General features: G+C 38.9%; 1 protein-coding gene across 4 annotated transcripts in view; it reads left to right on the forward strand.

Moving 5' to 3' along the window:
* OSBPL9 (oxysterol binding protein like 9) overlaps window positions 1-26284 on the forward strand; it is a 57789-nt gene that overhangs the window by 9856 nt on the left and 21649 nt on the right. For 3 of the 4 annotated variants that reach the window (XR_011152527.1, XM_069023400.1, XM_069023398.1), the window contains exons 3-6: window positions 2854-2932; window positions 14643-14719; window positions 24136-24231; window positions 25973-26020. Coding sequence is in view for 3 of the 4 variants with exons in the window: in XM_069023400.1 (XP_068879501.1) it covers window positions 2854-2932; window positions 14643-14719; window positions 24136-24231; window positions 25973-26020 (300 nt within the window). In the remaining variant the exon portion in view is untranslated. Of the gene's footprint in view, window positions 1-2853; window positions 2933-14642; window positions 14720-17016; window positions 17096-24135; window positions 24232-25972; window positions 26021-26284 lie in introns of those variants that run through there. The other variant, XM_069023399.1, reaches the window with a different exon arrangement.

Below are 26284 nucleotides of genomic sequence, written 5' to 3' on the forward strand. Positions count from 1 at the left end.
TGCCTGCTTTAGTAGTGCTGTGAGCCTGGCAGTGTGGAGGTCGGCCTCAGCCTGCCAGTTTGGGAAATATTAAAAGAGAGCAATCTGTTCAATGTTGCATGGTCCATCTTTATATGTATTTAACACAAAACAATCCCTTTCTCTTCTCCCGTCTGCCACTCTTCCATCCCAAATTGTTCTTTGGTGTTTCCTAAAAACTTACAAACTCCCCCAACCTTTCTCTGAATATATGTGATTTTTTTTTTTTTGTGAAGGAGGAAGGAATCTTCCCTTTTTTTGCTTTTGCAAAGCAGCTCCTCTGGCAGATGACAGTGATACTGATAGCTGAACAGATGGGCTTCTGCAGTCTGAAATTCTATCAAAGAGGTTTTCTGTTTAGAGTAATTGTTGATTTGTAACTGTAGGTGTGAACATAAACAAACATGTAATTTAAGCAATTTGTCTAAAATACTTCCTTTTCTCTTGAATGGATTATTAAAAGTTTGTTCCTCACCTTTTTGCTCTTGATACACTTTTCATAGGCATGAAGTTTCATCTTCAAATTCTTTTGTTGATTGTCTTAGTGTACTTAGGAAAGTGTATTCGTAGAAGATTCTATGTTGTCTGCACTATGCTTAACTCCTGCTAAAGTTTTCTGGAATATACGTAAACTTTCCCACTCCTATTTTTGATTTTACTTGTTCATATGTATTATCTGCGTGACAGTTGAAGCATCTTCTGTGCTTCTGGCTCAGACCCTTTGCCCCAGTGTTGCAGTGACAGTCTGTGCACAATGCACAGGTTTGTGCTGAGCTCACAGGCCCAGGAGAGCTCTCCCTGCTCCCACACTGAGGATGGGGCAGGTCTCAGCTGTCCCAGTCTGTGTTTAGCCTTACATGAGTTTAACCTATATCCTCTGCAGAGAATATCTTGGCCATGTTCTTGGTGTCTGACTTAGAGGTTTTTGGTATCTTTAGCCTGGAGAAAAGGAGGCTCAGGGATGACCTTATCACTCTCTACAATTCTCTGAAAGGAGAGGTGAGGTCAGTCTCTTCTCCCGAGTAACAAGTGACAGGGTCAGAGGAAATGGCCTCAAGTTGCCCCAGGGGAGGTTTGGATTGGATATTAGAAGAAATTTCTTCACTGAAAGAATGGTCAGCGTTGGAACAGGCTGCCCAGGGAAGGGGTGAGTGAAATCACCAGCCCTGGAAGTATTCAAAAGATGTGTGGGTGTGGCACTTGCTGAGATAATTCAGTAGTGAATGTGGTGGTGCTGGATGAACAATTGGACCTGATAACTTTAGAGCTCTTTTCCGACTGTAGTGATTCTATGGTACAGCTGTTGAGGAGAATGATACTGTACAACTTGCAGTGACCTTCTGATTTACTGCATAGCAAAACATGTACTTAGAGTGCCAGATATTTTTTATCTACTGGTATACTTAAAAAAAAAATCTGCTGGTTGTTGTGTGCTGGCACTAAAAGTATTCAGAGTTATACTGGCTTGGATACACTTTTTAGGTGCCTTTTTAATAGTGATCACAGAGCTGTCCATGAAAAGCCTGTGTGGAAGATACTCTTGGAGAAGTTGAGTGGCACATTTTATCAGTGGAGGGAAATAAAAAACCAGTTTGGTGCTATCCTTTCCTGCCACGCTGCCTTGGATTACAGATGGCTGGTGCTGTTCTTACCTAGGATGGCTCCTGCCACTCTGTTTTGGGGCCTGTGGTGGTCGCAGCCATGCATGACCTGGTCCCACAGATGTCATGTAGGGACTGTGAGGAACGTGTGTGGGTAACACTGACTCAGCTCCCTCTGCCCAAGTCTGTCCCCAAACCTCCATTAGGTTTTGGCCAGCCTGGTGTATCCCTGACCCCCAGCCCTGCAGCTGCTGTGGGATGCTTGGCTGAGTGAAAGGAAGCACTGCTTGGAACTGACTCACATCTCCTGGTACTAGTGTTACTCTTTGTGTACTCTGAGAGTAAGGGCAGAATTTACCCTTTAAATATGTGCACCTTCCAGGGATGTCTGTCTGTTTTGTGGGAGGTGGAAGGATAGAACAGATCCTCGTGCTGTGTCGCCTTGGAGAAGGAGAAGAGAAACTGAATAAATCCACTGGTGATTTTTGAGCTAAATATTACAATTTATTGGAGTTGGCAGAGATGTGGAATTGTCCTTTTTTTTGTATCTTCTCCTGAGTGAAACTTATTTATTATAAGTGTTAGAGGGAGCAGGAATGAAAATGTGGACAGATTTGTAAATAGCTAAGCACAGATGGTCTTTAATTTATTTGCATTTTCTTGTAATAATTCATGAAGAATTAGAAGACAAAGCTAGTTACTTTTGATATATCCTGATTACATACTCTTAATATTTACTTAGGGACTGAAAATTAGATCATGCAGTATACCAGTGACATGACATGATGGGCCAAATTCATTCTGCTAGAATGATTTATTTTTTATTACAGGCTGGTAGATAAAATCAGGTCAAGAGCTTCTTTTTGAAGAGTACTTATGAATTATTATTTTTATACACAGAAAATACATATAAAATATTGCTTCTTGCTCTTCTTTAAAGTATAAGTTGGAATGTAGTAGAGAACTGCTGCAGCATAAAGCCACCTCCATTACAAAAATAAAGGATGCACATTATTATCCAGAAAATCAGCTTTACAAACATTTACTGGTTTTTTTCTGCAACTAAAAATTTATTGTTTTAAAGAACTGACTGCATCCTATAACTGAACAGAGAATCTGTATTCAGTTTGCTTTTAATTTGTCAAAGCTTTTTAAATTCCAGTGGTGTAGTGATAGAGTGTCTGCTGCTGATGTCACTGCTTGCCTTATCAGGATTTTGTTCTTTGTTTCACAGGGAGCTGTGATTGGTATAGACGATGAGGACGACAGCACCTTCACAATAACTGTTGATCAGAAAACCTTCCATTTTCAGGGTGAGCTGAAAGAAGAGATTGTTTTTTCTTATAATAGATTCCACTTGTATTTGATGGATGATTTTAAATGTTTGGCAACAGAACAGCATGAATGAGCACACTGAGAACATTCTGGATCCAGGGGTGCTGCAGGTTAGGCAGGGATTTACATCTGCAGTGGATACATATGTGCTAGAAAGAGACTGTAGCTCTGGCAGGATTTGGAGATTAATAATGTAAAGAATAAATCACTCAAGGGGAGAAAGTAATGTGCTTCTGATTATGGGTTTCGCTTCCAAAACGTTTCTGATCTTCGTTATCAAGATACAATTATGCATTTCTTTATGAAGAGAATCAAGACTGGTCTGAAGGTTGCAATTTGTATCCAAATAGAACTTAATGCTCAATTATGAGGAGACTAGAGGCAACATTTGGCTTAACGGTGGAGCTTTGCTTCAAGATTTACCAGCTTGCATTCATTTCATCTACATTTCTGTGTCTTGTCTGCCAGTCACCATTTCTCTGCTATTATCCTTTTATTCACATTTCCTAACACAAATGCCATCTGCCACTGCTATGTTTCGTCATTGCATGCTATGGCTCACCGGTAGAAAGGGTAAGGCTCTGTATAATTGCTATGTACTCCTTAAATTATTTTGTCTGCAGCAGTAGGACAAAATACTGCGCTAATATTGAATAGAGAACTTCCTTTTTCTGAATGTTAAAATCTGAGGGAAGTGTGATGAAAATATTTTGCAACTAACATTTGTTAGTCCTTTTGCTTTTCCTCTACAATGCAGTGACTAAATAATTGCTTTGTATAGAGCTGGAAACTGTAAATATCCAAGAGGCACATTTGCATTTAAGCAGTCAATTTATGTAAACTGAAATAATTCTATAACTTGTATTGTACATATTTTTAAATCAGTGATTTGCAAATGGGAATTATCATTAGTACTGTTTCTTTTGTGAGACTATTTCTAATGGTAAATATTAATTGTACACCATATTGTCACTGGCTTCTGTATTCCTTGTGCTACAGTTTTTCCTAAATGCTGCTGCTGTCCTCTGGCTTTTCACTGCATTAAGCCTCATAAATATACCTTCATGATGCTGAGCTCACAGCAATACTTAAATCTACTGTTCCCAAGGATAACTGATAAAATGCAAGCTAATTGCTAATGCAGTAATGGAATGCTGTACTAGGGCAGTCTTTCAGTACTACAAAGCTAAATACTGCTGAATATTTGAGAACTTGATACAGGTAAATCTAGACATCTCTAATCTTTAGTTACTAAGATACACCTTTTTTAATGCATCTTCTTTTCAGTGATTTGTTGTATGCTGTATTCTGCTTTGGGTAGCCAGATGTCTTAAGAAAACTGATAGTATTTGACAGGAGTAATGTTTTACTCTAAGTAATATTGATAATTTTTGAACAGCAATGTTGTCACATCTTGTGCTTTATAATTTCCCTTTCTCAGTATTTCATATTAGGCCAGGATTTATGTATGCTCCTTTAGTGTACAACTAAGATTTTGTACACTATTTTCTGTATTATGCTTTTTTGTTAGTATATTATGAAGATAACGTCCCTGATATCCTGGAAATTGTAATGATACAAGCACAGTATTAATATATGTGGATTTAATGCAAAAATGTATAAAGACAGGTAAGATACCAGTCCTGTGATATTTCAGTATTAAAAAAAGCTCCATAGAACTACATATGTTGTTCTTACAGCCACTGTAAATGCATTCTCACCTCATGCAACCTCTGTCATAATTATGTCAAATGTTTGTTCATTTTATTAAATTAATTCAGTATTTCACAGGTTTTAACTTATGCAAAATGTAGGTCACTGTCAGCCATGAAAGGCGAGTGGTTTATAATGTAAATATTACAAAATGTGTGCTGAGACCACATAGGATATGTGGGGCGGGTTCTGGGAATAATCCAAGAAAACATACAAAATTCCTAACAATTTCTTCCTAACTTTTAATATCTGATTAAGATAGAGCTTTTGTTCTGCAAGGTAGTCATAGCTATAAATACATTCACCATTTATAAAAGAAGTCTTGGACAAGAGAAGACTGCAGGAATGGCAACTTACAGTCTCTTCCTTCTTGCTGCCTTCCTTCATTCTCAAGGACAGACAGGTATTCAAAGAACCTGGAGCCTCGTTGGGGAAAAAACAGAACTTTAAAAATCTAGGCTTTCAAAGATCTGCTGAACTAAGTTAGGGTCCCATCTGCAGTGGAACAGTTTCTCTTTCAGGCTCTCCATTCACTCAGACTTTAAGTCCTGACTGGCGCCTCAGTGAAATTTTGCTGACAGGCAGTGATAGAATTTGAATTAGTGAAAAATAAAACTTCATTCTGGGTTAATTAATTATTTCTTAATATCAATTACTCAAAATTGCACATCTGACTAACACTCTAGAGATGTAAGTAATGAGATGAGGGGCAAATAAGTAATTTAAAAATGTCTGATTAGCTTCTCACATGGAAGTTGATTCCATATGTGTGTGTGTATGCGTGTAACTGAATGTCCAAAGTGCCAAAGCTCTGGTGTCTCCCACTGAGATTTGCTTGTCACTGGATTTTGGTAAATTCTGAGTCTTCCTGGTATAGAGTTCACATTTTGTTGCTGCTTGTGTCAGTCTCCTTCTCTTCCATTCTTAAGTGTGCTTCCTAGTGGCCACTCCTGTATTGAACATCAGTAAAAGTTAAAAAGTTTTTATTACAAAGATATTGTAGGTTTTGAAAGATGACTGGGTACATCCCAAATGGGATCCATATCCTTGGTACCTGGGTATAAAGGAAAGAAGTTAATTGGATAAATATGGGCAGTAAAACAAACAGCACGTTTTGTTTTTACTGTCAGCTTGACTTTAGCTCTGCCAGGGTTCCCAGCAGATTTTTTTTCCTGTATCTTATTGTTATGTACAGGTATATTGATATTTGTTCATATTGGAGGGGGAAGGGAGGTAGAATGACCTCAGACATTTTAAAATAGATTTAAAAGTAATGTATTTTATCTCCTGATTGGTCCTTGTTTGGTCACGCTGAATATCCAGTTTCATGGCTTGCTTGTAAGGCTTCTGAATTAGGTAGATCTTAAAGTATTCCCTCGTGGGTTTTCTCAGATTAGATGCAAAAATCCATTCAAGTTGCTGTAAGACATTTGGGATAATACTTTCTGTTTAATTTACCTTCCTGTCAGGAAGCTTTTTCTTGGTAATATATTTTTCCTTGCTGCAGTACATGTCCCTGTTCTAAATGTTCCATCACTTTCCAAACACTGTGGGGGTTGGGTTTGTTTTTCTTTTAACATCTTTTTGCCATCACCAAGCTTTAAGCTCTTTCCATTTGGAAATCCACTTCTTCAGTCCTTCATATTACTTAGCTGTTCTTTCTCCTCACTGGGATGCTCATGACTTAAATTCAAGAGTAGGAACATGATGTTCAAGAGAGTCTGGCAAGGGTATTGTTATATTTCCTCTTGATATTTGATTTGCTGTCTAACCTGAAGCAATAATAGCTTCTATTTGGACTGAAATACTTCACTAAATGCACATTGTATGCAGAAAAAAAGAATTCATATTAAAAAAAAAAATCAGATTTTTGAACTCCTACCTGAAAACCCAGCTCTTATTCTTTCAGCCTGCAGTACAGTTCCTTGGAAGGCAAATCAGTTTTGTCTCCACTGTTTTGTGTAATAAAGGATTGAAAGATTGGAAGCAGTCCAGTGCATTGATCTGAGATGATTTTGCTTTAGCTTTTGTCTTTCCTTTCCTATTCCTGACACAAAAGTATCTGAGAAATGAAGCTTGAATGTTGCTGTGCAACTTATTCCCTATTACATAAAAGCTGTCAGCTGGTAGAGTTCTCCTTCCTTCCCAGCCTTCCCCAGTTTGTAGCTTGATTTGTGGCTTCCCACCATCCCAGCTAAGGAAAAAGGGAGTAATGCTGTAAAAGCAAGGATTTTTTGTTAATGTGGGAGGCATTATTATTGAGGATATACTGGAGTCCACCACGGCCTTAGTTGCTGAGCAGTGTCAGAATTTGAGATTTTAAGTATTTGCATTATGTATCAAAATTAGTTTTTATTGGTTTTATACCTGTATTTCAATATTACTTGCAGAAGTAGTCAATATTTATAGTCTTCTATACATCTTTGACATTGTCCACCAAATAGATGACAGGAAGCTGACTGCTATTGTGGTAGAAAGAGGCACTTAAGTCGATCACATTACCTGATTTAAATAACGATTCATAAATTGCAGCCTTTAAAAACAAAAAACTTTAGAGCTTTTTAAATTTGATATTGAAAAATGCTTAGAGTGAGATTTTGGTATGAATTCTCGGTCTATGCTGGTTTCTTCAGTGATGTCTGTAACTGCTGTGACAACCTTGTTTGTCCTAAGTTAACATTTTTCTGGGTCTTTTAGGGTTCTGGTGATACTGAAATGGTGAATTCCTCTATGCTATGCTCAACTGTGCTTTTAAATTGCAGGGGAGGATGAGCAGCTCTGCTCAGAGTAAAGCTGAGCTACCTGTCATCCTCTCTTTACCTGACCAGGTCTGGGCTGCACAAAGTTCTGGGCTGCATCTCCTCCTCCCCTGATTGGCATAGCTGCAGAAATTCCTCTGAGAACCAGAGCTAGGTTTAGCTTTTGCAGTGGTTTTTCTGTCTTCCCCTCTCTTCCTTCTGCCTCCTTTTTACTATTGATATATTGCACTGGTGTTTTGAGGAGTTGGAACATGTGACCAAAGTGCAGGGAATAGTGCATGGTTGTGCTTTTCCTGTTTCATGCAGGTCCTTCTTGCACCAGCAGCATCCTGTGTTGTAATTGTCTGTTTTCCAATCATCCCATGGTTATGCCATTTTTAATGGGACTTTCTGTACCCAGTTGTTGTGGTCATATAGAAACACCTCCTGGTTTTCTGTTTTTGAGGTTGAAACTGCATATTTCAAAATACGTGTTAAACTTGAGAGTAGCAAAGAAATAGCACCAAGAAACAGTATCTGTAAAATGTGTTGATTTGTTTTCTTTTTTTCTTCCTCTGGAAGAAAAAGTATATTTATTGCTTGTTACTTTTGGCATCAATATGAATCTATTATCTCTGTATATGTGATACATGGCAACTATTTTGGAAGGGGAAAAATGACCAGAAAAGGTCTCACTATAAGGAGGGGAGGGATACTGAGTAGCTCAACGCTCTTTTCCTTCTGTTTTGACAAGAAATTTCAGAAAGCAATAAACTTGAATTTGACCTCTTAAATTGACAACTATTTTATTGGCTAAGAAAATGGTTATATTTTTATTCTTCTCTTATGATTTCTTTTTCAATTCAGGCCAAAATGTGGTTTCTACCTTAAGCTAGTAGCTTCAGAGCTTTATCAGTGGAATCTGCAATGGAAAAAATCCTTTATTGTGAGGGTGGTGAGGCCCTGGCACAGGTTGCCCAGTGGTTGCCCCGTCCCTGGAAGTGTTCAAGGTCAGGTTGGACGGGGCTCTGAGCAACCTGGGATAGTGGAAGGTATTCCTGCCTGTGGCAGGGGGTTGGAATGAGATCATCTTTAAGGTCCCTTCCAACCCAAACCATTCTGCGATTCTATGATTTTAAATGCAAACATACCCTAAAAGCCATTTTCACAGAATATATCATATGAGGTATTATTTAGTGTTACTATTATTAATATTTAAGTATTATTTTCTAGTGAAAAACCAGATACTTGCAGATTTGTCCCACACTCAGAAATGTTTAATTACAAAATTACACATTATATATGGATTTCCAGAGAGAACTAATAGCTACTTGATCATATGTTTCCTTTGTCACACAAGTTTCCACCCAAAGCTATGTTTCTGGGCTGATTATAAGGCTTGCTAAAAAAGCTTTTGAGCTTAGATAACAATGAAAGAGCAGTTTAGTTGATTTCTCAAGATCACAGATTATTCTTACAAACACATTGTATGTACACAGGAGACCTTCTGATGCTTTTCGTTTGGGCAAGTCTAATGACTTTGTGTCTTGTGACTGCACAGGAGTTTCCTGTAGGGACAGGGAGCTCAGGCTGGTCAGACACCTGCAGAACAAAAGGAGGATTGATTTATATGTGTGGGTGGAGAATGGCATCAGGGGGAGGATTAGGAGAAGGGAGAGTAATCATTATGACAACTCCAAAATTAGGATCCAGAGGAAATAATGTTCAGCCTACTGACAGATGTGAGAGCTGCATGTGTTGGAAGGTATTTGTAAACAGTGGAAGTAATAGTGTTTTGCTAGGCTTGTATGAAACCCTGCTTCATCTTGCCTGTGTTTCTATGGTTTGAAAGGCCTTCAGTGACTTTAAATAGCAATTTATTTAGCCATGGAACAGTCCTGTGATGCGTGACTTTTCCACCTTATTGAGCACTACTGATAAAATCTCTCTCCATTGAGACTGGTGGCAGAAATCCTATCGATCTCAATGTAGCCAGGATTTCATCTCTATTATCTGGTGATTTGTGTGTAAAGGTACTACATTAGTTCTGCACTTGGCTGAGGAAATACAGGAATTTTGCATACAAATCAGTGGAAGTTTTGTCAGAATAAAGGCTGCATAATTGACTCTATTGACTCTGTGGGTGTAATAGCCTCTTCTTACTGAGTTCTGCCTGTAAGTAGGTCACAGTGAATGAAAATAAAAGATGCATTTCTTTTTGTGACAGTGTGGTGTTTTTATAAGTAATCTAGTAATTTTTTTCAGTAATTCTTCAGGTTTTCTTTCATCCTAATGCCCATGTAGATGTACACACACAAAAAAATAAGCACCAATATGCAGATTCTGAGGTGATATATTTTTTGTGTATTGTGTCTTCCAAGTACTGCTGTGCATGACCTAGAAATGCTGGTGGTAAATTCTGTATCGTGGAGCAGAGTTAAACTTGTTTATGTCTAATCTTTAGATGCCATCAAGCTTAGGCTGGAAAAAGTAATCTGTTTTATGCTGTACTTTAACATTTGGTAAACGTTATATAAACACATATAATCTCTCCACAGCAAAGTAAATATTGTAGGAACTTAAATGATAAAATTTATTCTCTATTTGGGAAATTAATAGAGGCTGAGAGTATCTAATGTAGTTGCATTTCATTTGCCTTCTTATCCTCATAGAATGGAACTTTTTAACATCCCTGACATATCTGATGTAGCAGTTTGGGAAGTTCAGAGAAAAAGGGCTATTTCAATAAAACAACAGTTAGTTTTAAACCACAGTTTTTCTGAATTACAGAAATTCTTCAGGAGAAGCGGTAATTCTTGTGTTTAGTACGTTTTGCATTCTTTAATTTTCTCTTTGGTCAAATAATTGCTTTTCTTTCTTTGGACCTTCTCTAGGAAAGAGTTCAGAATTTTTTGGTATAAGATTATAAGATTGATGTTAAAATATTTTAGGAATAAGCTCAACCAGACAGATCACAAAAAATACACATTTAAAAATATTGTTATCATATTAAAATTCACTGTAATGAATGACATACTTTTCAAGTGTGTTTCTCTGAACTAGTCATAACTAGGACTGTGATCACGTTAAGTACCCTGTGGTTGTCTTAGATATGCCTGAGATGTCACAGTAAATTGTACAGGTGTCTTTCAAAGGATGCACCATAGACACAGAGGAGTGGAGCTTAGGCATATGGGAACAAACTGTAATCTAGCTCATAAATACTAATTCTACTAGAAAAAAAAAGTAAAAATACCTTAACTGACATAATCACAGTCAATTGCAACATTTCAGCCATTAATGACTCGTCTCTTGCACACAGCAGTGATTATGCAGCTCTGTGTGGATTTAGCTTCTTTCACGTGCAAATGTTCACTGTTAAATTGCAGGAAAAACCGAATTAATAATTCTGGCACTTAAAATAAGAGAAAAACACAGGCACTGTTAGTGCCCTCTCAGCTGCAGACATAGCATTGCTATTTTTGTGGATAGTCGATGCTCTAGCACAACTTGAATTTCAGCTGACCAGGTAACTCTTGCATTAACCCCTCAGACTAAGAACCACCTTTATGTTTTTGAGTGTCAGATATTTCTCATGTCCAGGTGTCCTTCAGTGTTTCTTGTTTGTTTTTTGTAATATTGTTATTCTAGAGTCAGCCTAGGGAGAAGCAACTTGTTTCTCTCTCTCGCCCTTCTCTTTTTAGAAGTTTTGTGCCAGGAGGGACCAGATAATACTCCTTTATTTTTGTATAAGCACAATACTAGTGTAATTCCTTGGACTAGATAAGAATTACCTTATCCCAAATATTTTGTCAGAATCAAATTCTGGAGTATCTTTCACATAGGAATTGAGGAGGGGGATTAACTTTAAAATGGAGCCTGATCAAATAATGGAAAAGTTGGAGTGATTTCAGGGTACTTGAGGCACAGGACTAATGAGCAGGGCATTCTTGTCCCTACCTGCTGAGGAAACCATCTGCAGAGCCAGAGCGGATATTAAGTAGTGTGCAGCACAAACTTCTTAGGTGCAAAGGTATTAGAGCTTTTTCTTTGACCAAAGTTGCCTTCTTTAAATGAAAAACAGCTTGGATATTTAGCTTTCTCTACAGATGGGTAGATAATGATCTCTGACCATTGTGTGTAGATTTTTCCCATAAATTCTTTTTGAGTGTGTCGACTAATCTCTTTTTTGAATGTTCACATTGATTTTTTTTTTTTCATCAGTGATCTTTTGGCAGCTGTTCAGTTCTAAATTGCTTTTACCATTAGGGAGCTTTTACTTGCACCTAATCTCACAGCAGCCATTTTGATTAGATTTAATATAACTTTTCTTGCATCTTGCTTTACTAAAAACTGCATCCTACTGGTTTTCTCTGTGGTTTTCCTGAGAGTCTGTGGAGGAGGGCCAGGAGGATCTGCAATTGATGATAGATGGTCTGAAATTAAACCAGTGTCCTGAACAGAGAGTGCTTAAAAGGTTTTGATGCTGTGTTTCCATGCAGTAAGCAGTCTTCTCATGGCAGTGTTCCTGGATTTATTGTGCCCAAGACTTTGTCTAAGTAGCAGGATTGATGAGATTCATGTGTGCTCCCTAAGGATTGATCATGCTATGCCAAAAGATTGCTATGTCTAATATATGAGGGAAAAAAAAGCTTTTTCCCCTCTTATGAGCCCTGGTAGAGAGAGCTATAAAGGGGTCATTGGAGGAGGAGAAGTTTCAAAAATTTAGTTTATTTATGAGCATGGGAAAGTCAGTTCCATTTTGGAGCTGTATGGATTGGTTGGTTTCTGGGTCTTCCCTGTTGCTGTGAGGCCTCTCTGTTCTGTTGGGGGTTCAGATACAAGTCAGAATTTGATAACCTTTATTAATGGGCTACTGTATATTGAGATTAGTATTTAACTAATACCGTGACCTCTTTTTGCTGGCAGCATGGAAGATCACAGGAATCCTGCTGCAATACAAGGATTAATTCACTGGTCTGCAGCTTCATTGTTTCCTTTTTAGTTTAAATAATCGTGGGAAAAAACCCCTTGAACACGGGATATTTGTATCCTATGAATTACTTAATAGCTCCTCATTGACTTGTACCCCAGTTCCTCAGTAAGATATTTTTTGGGACTGGGAGATGGTGATTAAAAAAGGCACCACAGAAAAACAGAAAACAAACCCCAGAAACCTTATACACATTGAAATAATGTTAACCACTGTCATTTTGGACAAAGCTTTGAAAAGTTAAAGCCCTGATACATTTCAAATACTGACAGATTAATGACACAGGTAACTATATATGTTTAGTGATGACTGGTATAAGAAGAATAAACTTGATTGATATGTCTGGCAGGACTAGGCCCAGGGGCCTAGTTTTGGTAAGCAGAACCAAAGAAACTAAAAGGCATTAAAATTGATTCTAATTGACTCATTCAGCAATTGAAATTAGTGTAAAGGTGTAACCTACTCTGTGCAAAAAGAACAGGATGTTTGTGTGTGCACGTGTGTACAGAATGTGAAAAGAAAAATTATAATTTGCATGTTGCAAAATGTATTTAATGTAATGCTGTCACTGGGCACAGTTCACAGGGCCTCTGTACCTCCATCCTGTCTGCTTTCACTGCATTCTAAACTTGTCCTCAGTGCCTGCTTCAGCTTCTCAACTGAAGTACTAGTAAGAAGAGTCCTGTAAGTTAAAAGTTATTTCTGATGAGCTATTGAGAGTATCACAATGGCATATCCAGCTTTTTATACTTGCTGCATTTCCTGCAGGAAACTCACCTGCTGTTCAGAGTAACATTTAATTACTTTAACATCTTCCTGCAGACTTTCTCTGAGCATCTGAAAGCACTTTGGTAGCCACTTTCCCTTATGTCTAGTTTTAATTTGTGCAGGTTAGTGGTACTGTGACCAAAATACCTGTGGCAATTCATTGTGTGCTATTTTAAAAGAACAATGAATAAGGATTGACTTGTAGTAGATGGGGAAAAATGTGTATTTTTAGGAAAAAACTAGATAGATTTCAAACTTTTACCTTGCACGTTATGAAAGTTTTGCCCCACTATTTTGAGAGGCCACCTCATCAGTTAGGCTAGGAGCAAGTTTCTGTATTAAAAAGACATTCTTAACAATTTCTCACAAACACATACATCACCAATTCTTTCCTAATGGTTTTGTTAACTTGACATAATTAGTGTATATATGCTGAAGTAAACAGTGCAGTATGTTGATCTTGATATTGGTATAGAGTTATCCTTGGGGAGTCTAGAAAAATCTACATATTTAAAAGACTTGAGGCATTTTTAAGTACTGATAGGTTTAAGCTGCAGAATTCCAGAAAATAAAAGCAGTGGAAACAAAAGGGTGAGGAAGGGAACATTGAAACAAAGCATTTTGAGCTGGAGAGTACATTTCAGTATAGCCTAAGCTAATGATATTTCCTCTGAACTCCTTAACAAATAAGTGAGATAGAAATCTCAGTTCACTGATTCATAATAGGTGCTAGTTCACTTAAGCTTTCCTTGCTTTTAGCAGGCTTCCTGTTTCTTTTAATACCCTCCATTTGAATGAGGAACTAGAAACAATTGTCAATAACTATTCTAAATCCCTTTACAGGCCAGTTTGTTTACAGTCTGTTTAATGCCTCTGGAATCCTCTCTTTCTTCTTTACCTGGAGTCCACTGACTCTGCTCCATTGTTTTTTAACCACTCCTAGAGCACAGCAAGGAACTCTCTCAGACTAGTGAAGTAAAAAGGTGGCATGTCTGTACTGGGGTAGGGGGGAAAGAAAGCAGTTGTAGAGTAGGATTTTCTTTGGTTTAATGTTTGTTGCATATTTAAGATTATGCTTTGTGCTTCATTATTCACACCGACGACCTGTTAGGGGTGTTTGTCCTGTATTATGAACCCATAGCTGAAAGTTACTATGTCCACACTGAAGCAGAATTTATTACAGGTTGTTTATTTTCTTGTAAATAAGAAAATTTTAAAATTACTTAATGAATTAAGTGAGGAATGTCTGTGCAAACTCTCTTTGCATGTGTTCCCCTAAAGCTGGACAAGGGACAGAGCTGTAACCACAGAAGAAGAAACAGGATATTAAGACAACTGGAATCATGTGCTTGGTGATTTAACAAAGACAGGATGGGTAATTTCCATATTTAGTGTGGACATCAGATCTGTTTGCCTATGCCTTTTAGTATGTAAGACTGCATGAAATTTAACAATATCTTTTGAATAATTTTTCAGCTCGAGATGCAGATGAGAGGGAGAAGTGGATCCATGCTTTAGAGGACACCATCCTCCGCCATACCCTCCAACTTCAGGCAAGTTTCACTTTCAGTTTTCACTTGTTTTACTTTTTATTTTCAAAGCAATGAAATACAATGTCGTGACTACTAATATCCAACACATCCTGTATAATATCTGACTGTTCTATAGCCTATATTGGATATAGGAAAACATCAGTTTAGGTTCAAGTCTGTCACATTTTTCTTGTCCTACCATAATGAAAAGTCAGAATGAGACTTTCCTTTATTAACTCATATTTATAGGATATATATAGTTATCATTAACTCATATTTGTTTATAATGTATATTTATTGCAAAGGTCTGGATTTATTGTTGTACGTTTAGTTTGGATTTTGGTTGGGTTTTTTTGTTGTTGCTTTTTGTTTAAAAGTAGGAGTTAGTCCTTTTTGGGCCAAGCCTCTTGTGTGCTTGTATGCCACCTAACTTGGAAATTAAAATTAACAGCAGCATTGAACCTCTTTCTGGATGACAGAAATGGTAAATAGCTTGTGTTCAAATCCACTGTGTAAGCTGGATATCAGTGGTTTTCTGGTACTAAGGACAGATGGTTAGATTGAGGATGATTCCTAGCTTTAGTTACCTAGTCCCAGGAGTTGGATTCTGCCATCCTTGTGGGTCACTTCCAGCTCAGGATATTCTGTGGTTCTATGATGTAAGATCAGTTTCTGGTGATACTCTAGAGCTGGACATGTCTGTAAGACTTGCTAAACATTTATTTTTGACCTGGAGAGAAACCCAAACTCTCATGAAAGGGATCTGGTTTGTACCATAGAAGTGTGGGGTGACAGTGTAGGAATCTTAAAGCAGGTCTTCATTATTTGTGTTGAATAAAGGTTTGGTTGTGCTTTTGTAATATGGCGAGAGAATTAGGTCTCTTAACATTTGACTCAGTGTGAAAAAAGATAGACTAAAATCTCTAATATCACATGAAGAGAAGCTTATAAAGACTGATCTAGATGACATTTGCCCAGTCGGAAGAGTTAGAACAAACCTGAATTTGTCCCATCCAACTTTAGGCACTTGTACTATCTCAGTCAATTTACCTGTTAGACAATGAGTTTCAACCTCTTTTGATCTATTAAGGACCACTACAAATTTACTAGAGAATAGCAGATCCCTGGATAAAAATTCCCATTTGACAATCAGCTTTGTATCCTTCCTAATGTGTCATGGGTATGTTAGAAGTAATCTCTCCATCTGGACACAGTAGCTGACCAAGGGCTGAAGAACCTCGCTCTGCAGTGGATGTGAGGAGACAGGGCTTATCTAAGGAACATTTTGTGGAGTAGAAGGGCTGAGCTCCCTCCCAAGGGATGCCTCTTTCCCCATCCTCAGCTTAGAAAGCGAATGGGTTACATGACTGGTCCTGTTTAGGGTCTGAAATGAAGTAAAAGGAATCTGTGCTGTTTTCTCCACCTGGAAGACTTTTTATGGTTTTGGAGATATAGAGTACAGGAATGAAACAACTAGATGTTACACTGGTTTTATCAAAATGTACATTTCCATGCTCTCTAGAAATTGTGAGTGTAGTTTTATTGGCAGAAATAGATTCCATGATAGCAGCTAATAATGGAACTGTCTTCCATTACACAACTGTTCACAGTTTTGGAGTTTTTCAAACAAGCAAGGTATATGTTGACCAAAAAAAAAAAAAAATAGCCCAAGGTAGTAATTTATCTAGTAATGTTTGAGGGAATAACGAAAAAACCAGAATTGAGTATTAAGAAACATACCCTCCATCCTTGTAAATATGTTCACCATTGAATGTAATACTTTGTGGGCCACTCCTGTGTGCTCACCACTCATTTTCAAGACCCTTCTTCAGTGGGTGGGTCACGTAACCTTTTAGCTTCTGGCCCTCGTGTGTGGAATCCGTGGAGTAGTATTCACTTACACCCCCATTCAGGAACTGCCACGGTTTGCCACGGGAGCTGCTGAGCCGACACTGATTTAAGAATGAAACACGACTGCACCTCCTTGCCAAACCTCTTTCTTTCATGCCTTAGGAAGAGTGGTCTCCATTCTGTTCACCCTCACCGGTGGGACGTGCGGGCGGAACGAACAGGGGCTGAAGTTTCGGGAGATGCTCGCAGAGCTGAGCGCGGGGTAAATCCTGGCAGAAACATCCCCGCGCCTCCATGGCCGGGCAGGCCCTGCTGGGCTTCACCCCTCCCTCCCCCGGCCGCGGCTCTCCGGGGCCGGGCCGCCCCCGCGCCAATCTCCGGCCGCCTTGTTCGTGACGCGCTCGGCGGGGCCGCGGCCGGGGGTCCTGCCCTTCCCATCCCGCCCCTTCCCGCCCCGCTGGAGGCGGCGCTGCCGGGGCCCGGCGGGCGGGCGGCCAGCCCCGCGCCTCCGCTCCGCTCCGCTCGCGGCACCGAGGGATGGCCGGTGTGAGTACGGGGCGGGAGGGGCGGGGGGGCCTCAGGTCGGGGCTGCGGGTGTCCCTCGGGGCAGCCTCGGGCGCCTCCCGGGCGGGCAGCGAGCCCCTGCCCTTGGCGGCCGAGCGGCGCTGGCGCTGCCCCGCCCCGCCCGGGCACCGCGGGGACGGGAGCGGGGCCGCGGGCACGGAGCCCCCGGGGTGGCTCCGGGCAGCAGCGAGTGCCGCCAGGTCCCGTGTGCCCGCAGGGATGCTGCCGTCCGGATACACAAACACGCCTTGGCTTCAATAGCCTTTGAACAAAACGGCGCTTCATGCGCTTGATCTTCTTTCGCTTTCCTTTTCCTTTGGACAAAACAGTCAGACGGGTTCTTCGTGGGATTATTGGCTCAGCGGGATGGCGGGGTCTGAGTGCCGCGGCAGAGATTATTTTCTGTAAAGGCATTTTCTTAGGTTCTTAGTTTCTGTCGCAAACGAAACATGTGGTTGACAGTCAACAACCTTTAGGCATCTGGTTTTGTCCAAAATATTTTATCTTTTCAGAGTCTTTTTTTCATATTTCCATGCTGCTTTCAGTCTGCCTGTTCTGGTGCAGGAGTGTTCAAGTTTGAAAGTCAGACTCAAAGTTGACTTCACTGTATCAAACACTCATCTGTGCTTTGAGAAACTGTACCAAACCCCAGGTGGTTTGTGTGTTGTGTGAACCAAATCAGGAAGGATTACGAGTTAATGCGAGGTGGAGAGGTGAAGTGGTGTCTGTGTGTTCTCTAGTCTGATTAATCTTCCTAGTTTTATTTTTGCCTAAATGTTCTACTGTGTTGTCCTTCAGTATTTGTAATGGAAATGTTTTTGAAACACGGAATAAAACACACTTCTGACCCCCTCCCTCCAAGCCTCAGATGACCTGCAGTCAAGGAACTGAGTCATAAATACACAGAATGTGTAAAGGGACCCAAACTGTCCAGAGGGCTGACAGTTAGTAATGTTGTATCCCAAAGGGAACAACAATAGGGAGGAAATGTTTCAGACACACTTGAAGCCTGCTTTGTTTGAATTTTGAAACTGAAGTGTGTTGTTCTGCTTGCTGTGTTTTTGTATGTGCTTGTATTTAAGCTATTTTTAAAAATAAGCATAGTTGTTCTAGTATTAACTTTTTCTATGGAAAAGTCATTGAACAGATGGTGTGATACTACTGGAAATGTCATTCTGAACCCCCAGCATTTTTCCCCTTACTCCCCCCAAGTTGTTACTGTTGTGGCATTAGCAGGCCTGTGGCTTTGCAGTGGCAGCACATGGATTGCCTCATACCAGCAGGACCTAAGGGGGAGGGTATGCATGGGGTGAAGGCATATTGTGGCTAAAGTTTCTTGTTTGTGTAGGGAGATAAGTTATCTCACATTTTCTCTAGTTCCTCAGCAGCGTCTTATGTCAACCAGCAGTCCACTCAGACAGGACATGCTTCTATTGTCTGCTTTCCTTGCTGCCTGTCAAGTATGCCCTAGCAGCACCCTAGTGCTACAAGTACTTCTGGGCAATGGAATTTGGCTCTGGAATTGCCTCATGCCTTATAATGGATAGCTCATGTCTTTTGGGACCACAGTAACACAATAACTTTCTTATTTGATCTCCACTAAACTATTTCAGCCTCTGAATGGAGTCTATAGAGACAAAACAACTGAAATTACAAAGTCCAAAGGTGGGGGCCATTTCTAACCACCATAAAAGTGAAAGGAATTAAGTAAAACTTAATTGCTTTGCAGGTTGATAATTCCATAATTTAAGCAAGATGTTTACTTCCTAAGTTGCAAACTATAAGAAAACTTGATTCTAAGGCTTTGTGCTGGCTGCTGTGAAGAGTGATAAAATGGCTTAAACACTGAGCTACACCACGACTTCACCAACATATGGGAGTTGGTGCTGCTGCTGGAAGCAGTCCTGTCTCACTTCTAGCAAAAAGGAAGAGGCAGCGTGGCAAGAAGGGTAGAATTTGGAACTTAAAATTGCTTTTCTTGCTGCTCTCTCTGAGTTTATTTTTAATGATCAGTTTCCACATTGAGTTGTTTATGTGACAAGGTAAATGTTTATGCTGACTCAGAAGAAAGAGCAGAGTAAAAGCAAGAGTAAACAGCAGGGGAACTATTTGTTTCCAGTTCATTTATGCTGGTGCAAAGTGTTTATGAAATGTTGATAGTAGCAGTTCACTTAGTGTCACATTAACCAGGATTTCTTCTGACCTCTCTAAAGCCGCAAGCAAGAACGCATGGTGGAGTAAAACTTTGCTTATATGTTAGGTATATTACACTCTCAAGTATATTATGTCAATAATACTACTGGCTTCTCAGTGCTGCTTCTAGTGTGAGTCAAGAATGCTTGCATAAAACTAAACCCAGGCTCTTTTAGATTAAGAGTATATCCAGTATAGATGTGTTTCAAGTGCTGGTGGAAGGGCATAGGGTTGGCAGCCATGCTGCCCTTTTCAGACTTTGCTAACAAAATAACCAGGTTAGTGGGTGAGTACCCTAGAACATGTGCTTTATCTACACTGATTATAGATTATAAGGTAAAGGAATTGGACTCTAGTGTATACTTCGTATTTGTGAGGCTTCAAAATTGTAACCTGTGCTTTGAAGACAGAAATTTCCATCAGTGTGTAAATACTTCTGTTCTCTGAACTGTTTTCCTAGAAGATCTGATAATATCTGCAGCCACACAATCTTTGCTAAGCATTATGTGTTTTGAAAAGTAGAACTTTTTTTTTTTTTTTCCATAAGAATTGCAATATTCTGACTGTTTGGAAGGCTTGTATGCTTTCCAGAACCCATATCTTTGTTTCCAAACACATTCTGAGCTTTAAATATTGCATAAAAATCTAGAAGAGGAAAAAAAAATAGAGTTGTTTTTGCCACTGAAGTGCCCTTGTTTAGTGGCTTACAAGTTGATTTCTTGTTTTTCTTCAGTTTTTTATAAGTGATCCTTACAGGCAATGTCCTACTTGTCAAAATCAAGCATGATATAGGCAGGGAATCTGTTTCTGATGAGATACCGTGGATGAAAGGAAAACTTTCTTATTCACTCCTTCAAACTAACTTACACAGGAATTTTTGTTGGATTTGGAATCCTAATTAGATGAAGAACGTAGCAGAAGTGTCTTCAAAAAGATAAAAAAGTCTGCTCTGTACAGCTTTCTGTCTTCTTCCCCCAGGAAAGCTATTATTGTAATGCTTTTGTTTGAGAAATATATTTGAATTTTTCTGGTATGCTTCTTCTGAGGATGATGCAAGCTTTTCATCCCATCTGAGTTTGAGAGAACTGGTTTCAATTAGGCTGAATTACTTCTCAGCATGGACAAGTTTTGAATACAAATGCTTTAGAGATATGTGTGACTTCTAATTTGGAGGACGAGGAAACAACATGTAAACTCCCTTGGTACTAGCGGTTCTGTAGTGAGAATAAGGCTCATAATACGTATTTTTAATTGGGTTATGTTTTGTTGTTGCCCTCCTGTTTACCTCCTCCAGAAAAAGGGTTGTGTGTGAAGGGAGTAATTTTGCAGGACTGTTAGGATGAGAGTTGTTTACTCAACTCCAGACCAGCATGGAAACCCTTTCCTGGGAAAACCGTCCTGTCTGGTCATTCCACCTCACTGAAGATCATGCAGATCCCACTGGGACACCTCAGAGTGGTCAGTGCTGCTGGGCCCTGCCTCCTCCTGCAAACACTGGCATTGAGATGTGCCCTGTAGTATCTGGCCCTTAAGCTTTGGGTGTGTCCTGAAGGGGAGGAACATTCCAGAAGTTGTGGGAGGGAGGGAGGATGAGGGAAAGAATGCTATGGTACCTTTTCTTATCAGTATGGTTTTCTTGGTGGGGAACAGTCAGACACCAAACAACTTATTTTGACACCAAACTTCTTGACTTGGGAGGTGGTGGGCAGACTAAAATTTTTTAAATTACTTGCTTCTGCAGCTATTTCATCTGTTAATTCTTTTAAACTTACATGAACACAGAGTCATTATTTGAGGTTAATTAAGTGTACTTACAAATAGATATAGTTACTCAATGGAAAAACAAGTTCATGCTACTTCAGACAGGTACTGACAGTAAGATAGAGTCTATGTATTTCTGAAGATCAGAAATAGTCTGGATTCCTGTTCTAATCCAGCTGAGTTTTGAACTCTGCCCTCCAAGGGTGGAGGTTCAGCAATATCTGCAGGAAACCTGTTTTGTCAGTCTGTGAACAGGTGAGCAGCGTATTTTACAAGATCCTCATAAAAATTTGATTGCTCCTTGAGATGTGCAGATTCCTGATGTGTAAGTTTAACAAGCTGTTAAATGCCATTCTAGTGACACTGTTCACCTTTCTTTTGAAGCCTCACTTACTTCATGACAGGGAAGGAGAGAAAGGGTCCCCATTTTACCTTTACTGTGGCTTTGAGTGAGTGACCAGAAAATCAAGAAATAAACATTTGTTATGCAAATCTGTTTCATATATCTGCTCTTTCCAAATTACTGCTGTGTTTGAAATATTGATTGATTTTGTTATTTATGCAGGCTGGTTTTTTTCTGTGGTATTGCTCAAGTTCTTAACTTCTCCAAGTATCTTTTGGTTTTCAATTCTAAAACTATGTGAGAACTTAAAATTATTAATGTAATATCACATAACACAGACTAATAAATTTGCTGAGAAGGTTATCAAAATTCTTCTTAGTAACCCAAGAGCAAACTGGTGAGGTGCTGCAGCTTTAAGTAGCTGTGCTTTGCAAAATTATTCTTATGCTTCACCTCTGTGCTATGTTCAGCTTGACACTATACCTGGTTGTATGGCTTTCTCTTTACATTGATTGAAGTTTTAATTTTCTAATAGAACTTTTTAGGTTACAATTCTCACTCTGTGTTTTGTGTGGGTGTCTGCTCAGTTGTAACACTGAATGTTTTGATCAGCTTTTCCCTTAGTTCTAAGAGCCTGCAATTTAAGAATGGCATTTTATCTTTAAGCCACCACTAAAACCACCAGATAGTTACATACTAGTAGTCGAGTGAGGACTGAAATAAAAATTAGCATTTTGATGCAGCTTACAGGTAACATGCACTGTAAACTATATTTCTGTATAGTATCTTCAGCAGAAATTTCCTGTGTAGTTCACGTGGTTTGGTATATGAAACCTGACCTCCAGAATTCTTAACTGAGCTTGCAGGACCATTTGCTGAACTGATGGGGTTGGCTGGTAGCTGAACTGACAATTCCATTCTCAACAAGGAAATAGAATACTAATATTACATGATTTCACATGTAGTTTCAGTGTAATTTAAACTAGTTTGAGGGAGTATCAAAAGTTGCTTGGTTGAGAGCACTCTCCCTTCTGCCTATTAGTTTTTTTGATAGCTTGTTACACTCAGTGCTTTTTATATTTATTTTTTGTCATAGTCAAAAAATGCTTTTTTTCTTGTCTTCTTCTCCCTGCTTCTTTCAAAACACTATTTCTAAATTTTTCTGGTGTTGACTGTCTAATACAGGGCCAAGTATCTTTTTTTAATACTGATTTACAAACTCATCTGTATGGATAGATTTACTCCTGTAGGGCTGTTGTCAAGATCTGCATACCCATCTGTAGCAAATGAGTAAAGAGTAATATTTTCTGCGGTCAGTAGATGGGTTTGTGTTTTAGGCTGTGTGTGATACTGTGCAAGTCATTCCACTACTGCACACGAGTGTTCACACCTCTAAAGAGCCATCAGTGAAACTCTTAATGTGATGGCCCATTATCATACCAAAATAAGAGAAACTGTCTGTTCTGGCAGAGCAAACAATGCCAAAGGAAACGGTACACTAATGTGGAATTTTACAAATACGGGTTGCCTATCTTCCCCCACGTGAAATGTTTTTCCCCACTGGTTGATCTTTACATGCTCAGACTCCTGAGATCCTCAGCAGTTTTAAAACAGCAGTTGATGGTTTCATAAGAGCTTGAAGTTGTCCTGTTTGAGATCAATGTGAATACAGGTGAAAATATTGAGGCTGGTAGCAAAGTTGTCACTGCTGTGATGTTCTCAGGGTTATGTTTCTGTTATAACTGATGTTTGCTTCTTTATCCTTCATGGGTTTTTCCTCCTATATATGTTTATCTTACAGTGTACAATTTTTTCATACAGGGTATGCTTCAGTGTTTGTTTCTCAGTTCCATTTGCATTAAAGGTATTATATAAATAAACCTTTAATGTTTTTACACAGCATATGTGCATGAAGGCAGAAGTAATCAAGAATCCTCTCTTTTCTTTCCTCCAATTAAAGATGTGGTATCCCAGGGGGAATTTGTTTGGGTCTTTAAGTCAGTGGTGTATCACTTTAAAGATAGGAATTATGTTATATGCCAGAGTGTTCTCTGAGTGTTATATTATTAGGAGAAACAAGTTTCCAAGCAAGGAAATATAAAAGTAATCATTCTCATAGCACTGATACTTTGTCCGTGGTGGTTTGTGTGCAACAAATGTCAAAATTCAGATACAGTGACAAGGATGCACATCATTGTAGCTGTAAAGGAACTGTGTCAACCAGGACCAATAATTTTGAACTTTTCAGTTCGAAGGTATTTAAGAAAGGATTTAGCAGTTCTTAGCTAGGGAGCTGGGAGTTGAGCAATACTGTCTGAAAAGTGCATTTATCCAATTGGGTATGGTTTGGGCTTCCCTAGCTGAAATGTGAGCATATGGAATCACAAGACTGTCTTCAGAAAAATGAATTCTCCTTTATATTTTATAAAAAAACTTTAATCAGTGTAATTAAAGAGATTTTTTTCAATCATAAGTAATGAAATACTCTGGTGTGTGATGATTATACCCCCTCTGAAAATGTGGAGCAATTTACTGTTACTGATTTAGCTGCAAATAGAAGCCAAATGTGTTCAGCTGTGTGCCTGTGTTTGCACGTGGCAGGATGAGAGGCAAGGCAGCATTTTCTCAGTCAGATGGCAGGCAAAACCATATTGTTGTTATGGGTTTTTTTCTTCTCTGAAACATTAATTAAATATTTGATTTTGATTTGTTTATTTATTTTTAGGGTGTGGATTCAGGATTTGTTCCCAGTGTTCATGATTTTGACAAGAAACTTACTGAGGCTGATGCTTACTTACAGATCTTGATAGACCAGTTGAAGGTATGGTAACTAAATGCTGCATTTACTGTGTTGGGGGTCTGTTTGTCAGGCTGGATTTCAAGGCCAGGTTGAAAGGAAGCTCAACAAAGAGAGTCAGTCAAGATGAAAATGCCTTTCTCTTACAATTGTTAGAATGGAGTTAAAATTAGAATAGCTCAGATTGATATAAAATGGTTTGCAATGGCTGAAAGATTCTGTTTTATACAAAACCTTTATGGAAATGGCAAGGTTAAGTAAGTTTCATTTCAAAACATAATTATATCACCGTGTTGCTCATAGCATTTTAGAATCTATCTTGAGAAGATTTTGTCAAGTGATGTATAATTACACTTGCAAACAGTTTCAGAGTTTGTTGCAGTGGTGGTAGATAATCCATGCTTTGTCCTTGAGTGAAAACATTCTGTAGGAATGTGGTAGAATACAGCCCCTTAAACTTTGTATTTTAAGAGTAGATGAGAATGCAAGGAACAGTGAGGTCGTATCTCTCAGTACTCACCTTATTGAGAAAAACACATTTTGCTGCTGCTTAGGACACTTTTTTCCCCCATGACTCAGCAGGTTAAAATTGCTTTTAAATTGCTTCAGTTCTGCTGGGTTGGAGTTTTTACCCTGATATAATGTGCAGGTATTGCACGTGATATATTCAGCAAAAATTTGGTTGGAGGGTAGGGTGGAGAGGGGGATGAGCACAACAGCAAAAATGAAGGTAGCCAGAGGAGATGCAAACAAAATTCAGAGCTGACCTGCAAAGACTTGGTCAGGAGCTGTCTTTGTCTGCCACTCTGGAGCCATCACTTCACTGACAGAAGGTATTTAAATCTTTACACCTTCTAATTGTTATTTCAGGCCAGCTGGGGGGAGGGGAATAGAAATTAATTAATGATGAAAGATGAGTCAGTTTGAGAATGGGCAGAGACCAAGATCACAGTCTTTTTTTAGAGCTAGAAATCACCCCTCAAGGGAAAGGGAACACATGAGTAGGTTTGAGGGAGGCAGTTGAGTGAAGAACTGAAGCTCACTTCCTAAAATTTACATCCTCTTCTCTGAGCAAAAAGGGGGATGTGACAAACTTTTGACATTATCTGTAATCTTTTCTCTTCCTTGAACAACTTTATGGTTGTGTGTGCACTTTAGGGTGCCCTCAGAGGCCTCTGTTAACTCTTTCAGCTCAGCTTGTGTTAAATGCATGTGCAAACTTTTCAGTGAGGGTTTGTTTCACTTTGCTTTGTTGCATCTCATATCCCACTTCTAAGAAAATAAACATAAATTAATGCTAGGAAGTCATATCTTCCAAAAAATATGCTTACAAATCTTACATGATTTGAATCATGTACCTGAATCAAGGTACCTGGAAGGGTTGATGAGGGTTGAGGCTCATTTGGTTAAATGCCCTAAAGGTTTTTGCTGAAACAGAAGAAAGGAAGCTGGAGGTGTTCTGATGAGTTCACTTGTGTTACTTAACTTCACCTTTTTGTTCAAATTGTGGTAGAACCATGCCAAGCTGAGCTGTGAGATTTGATCTCTTACAGGATGGGATGATGTGAGAAATTAGTTACAAATTTGTTATATCACAAATGCTGTAAAGAAATCTTAGGCCAAAACTGCTTTGGATCCTACTACCAGGGTTGTATGACTTTAATACTTATTAAATCTTTTTGGTTTTAAAATGTTGGTGTTTTTGTCTGATTTTATATGGAAAAATAACACTTCCAGCATTTTCACAAGTATCTCTTTCTTTTAGCTCTTTGATGAAAAACTCCAGAACTGCAAAGACGATGAACAGAGAAAAGCAAGTACATTTTGTCTTAAAAATTGCCTGTTTGTCAGATGGTTTTGTGCTGTAGTCTATAGAAATACAAAGTACACATTTATTGCGTTGTCAAAATCACTTGAAGCAATTTGAATAACTGATAACATTTGTGTTGTGACTAAGTTGCAAACAAAAATTTTGCTAATACTGGGTGTGATAACATTAAAAAGGTTTCAGTCTGTCAGAAATAATTGCTCCTCTGCTATCCAACAGTTGAAATAATTTTAACTTAAATTTGCTACT

The sequence above is a fragment of the Aphelocoma coerulescens genome, chromosome 8 (genome assembly GCF_041296385.1).
Source record: "Aphelocoma coerulescens isolate FSJ_1873_10779 chromosome 8, UR_Acoe_1.0, whole genome shotgun sequence".
Taxonomy (NCBI): domain Eukaryota; kingdom Metazoa; phylum Chordata; class Aves; order Passeriformes; family Corvidae; genus Aphelocoma; species Aphelocoma coerulescens.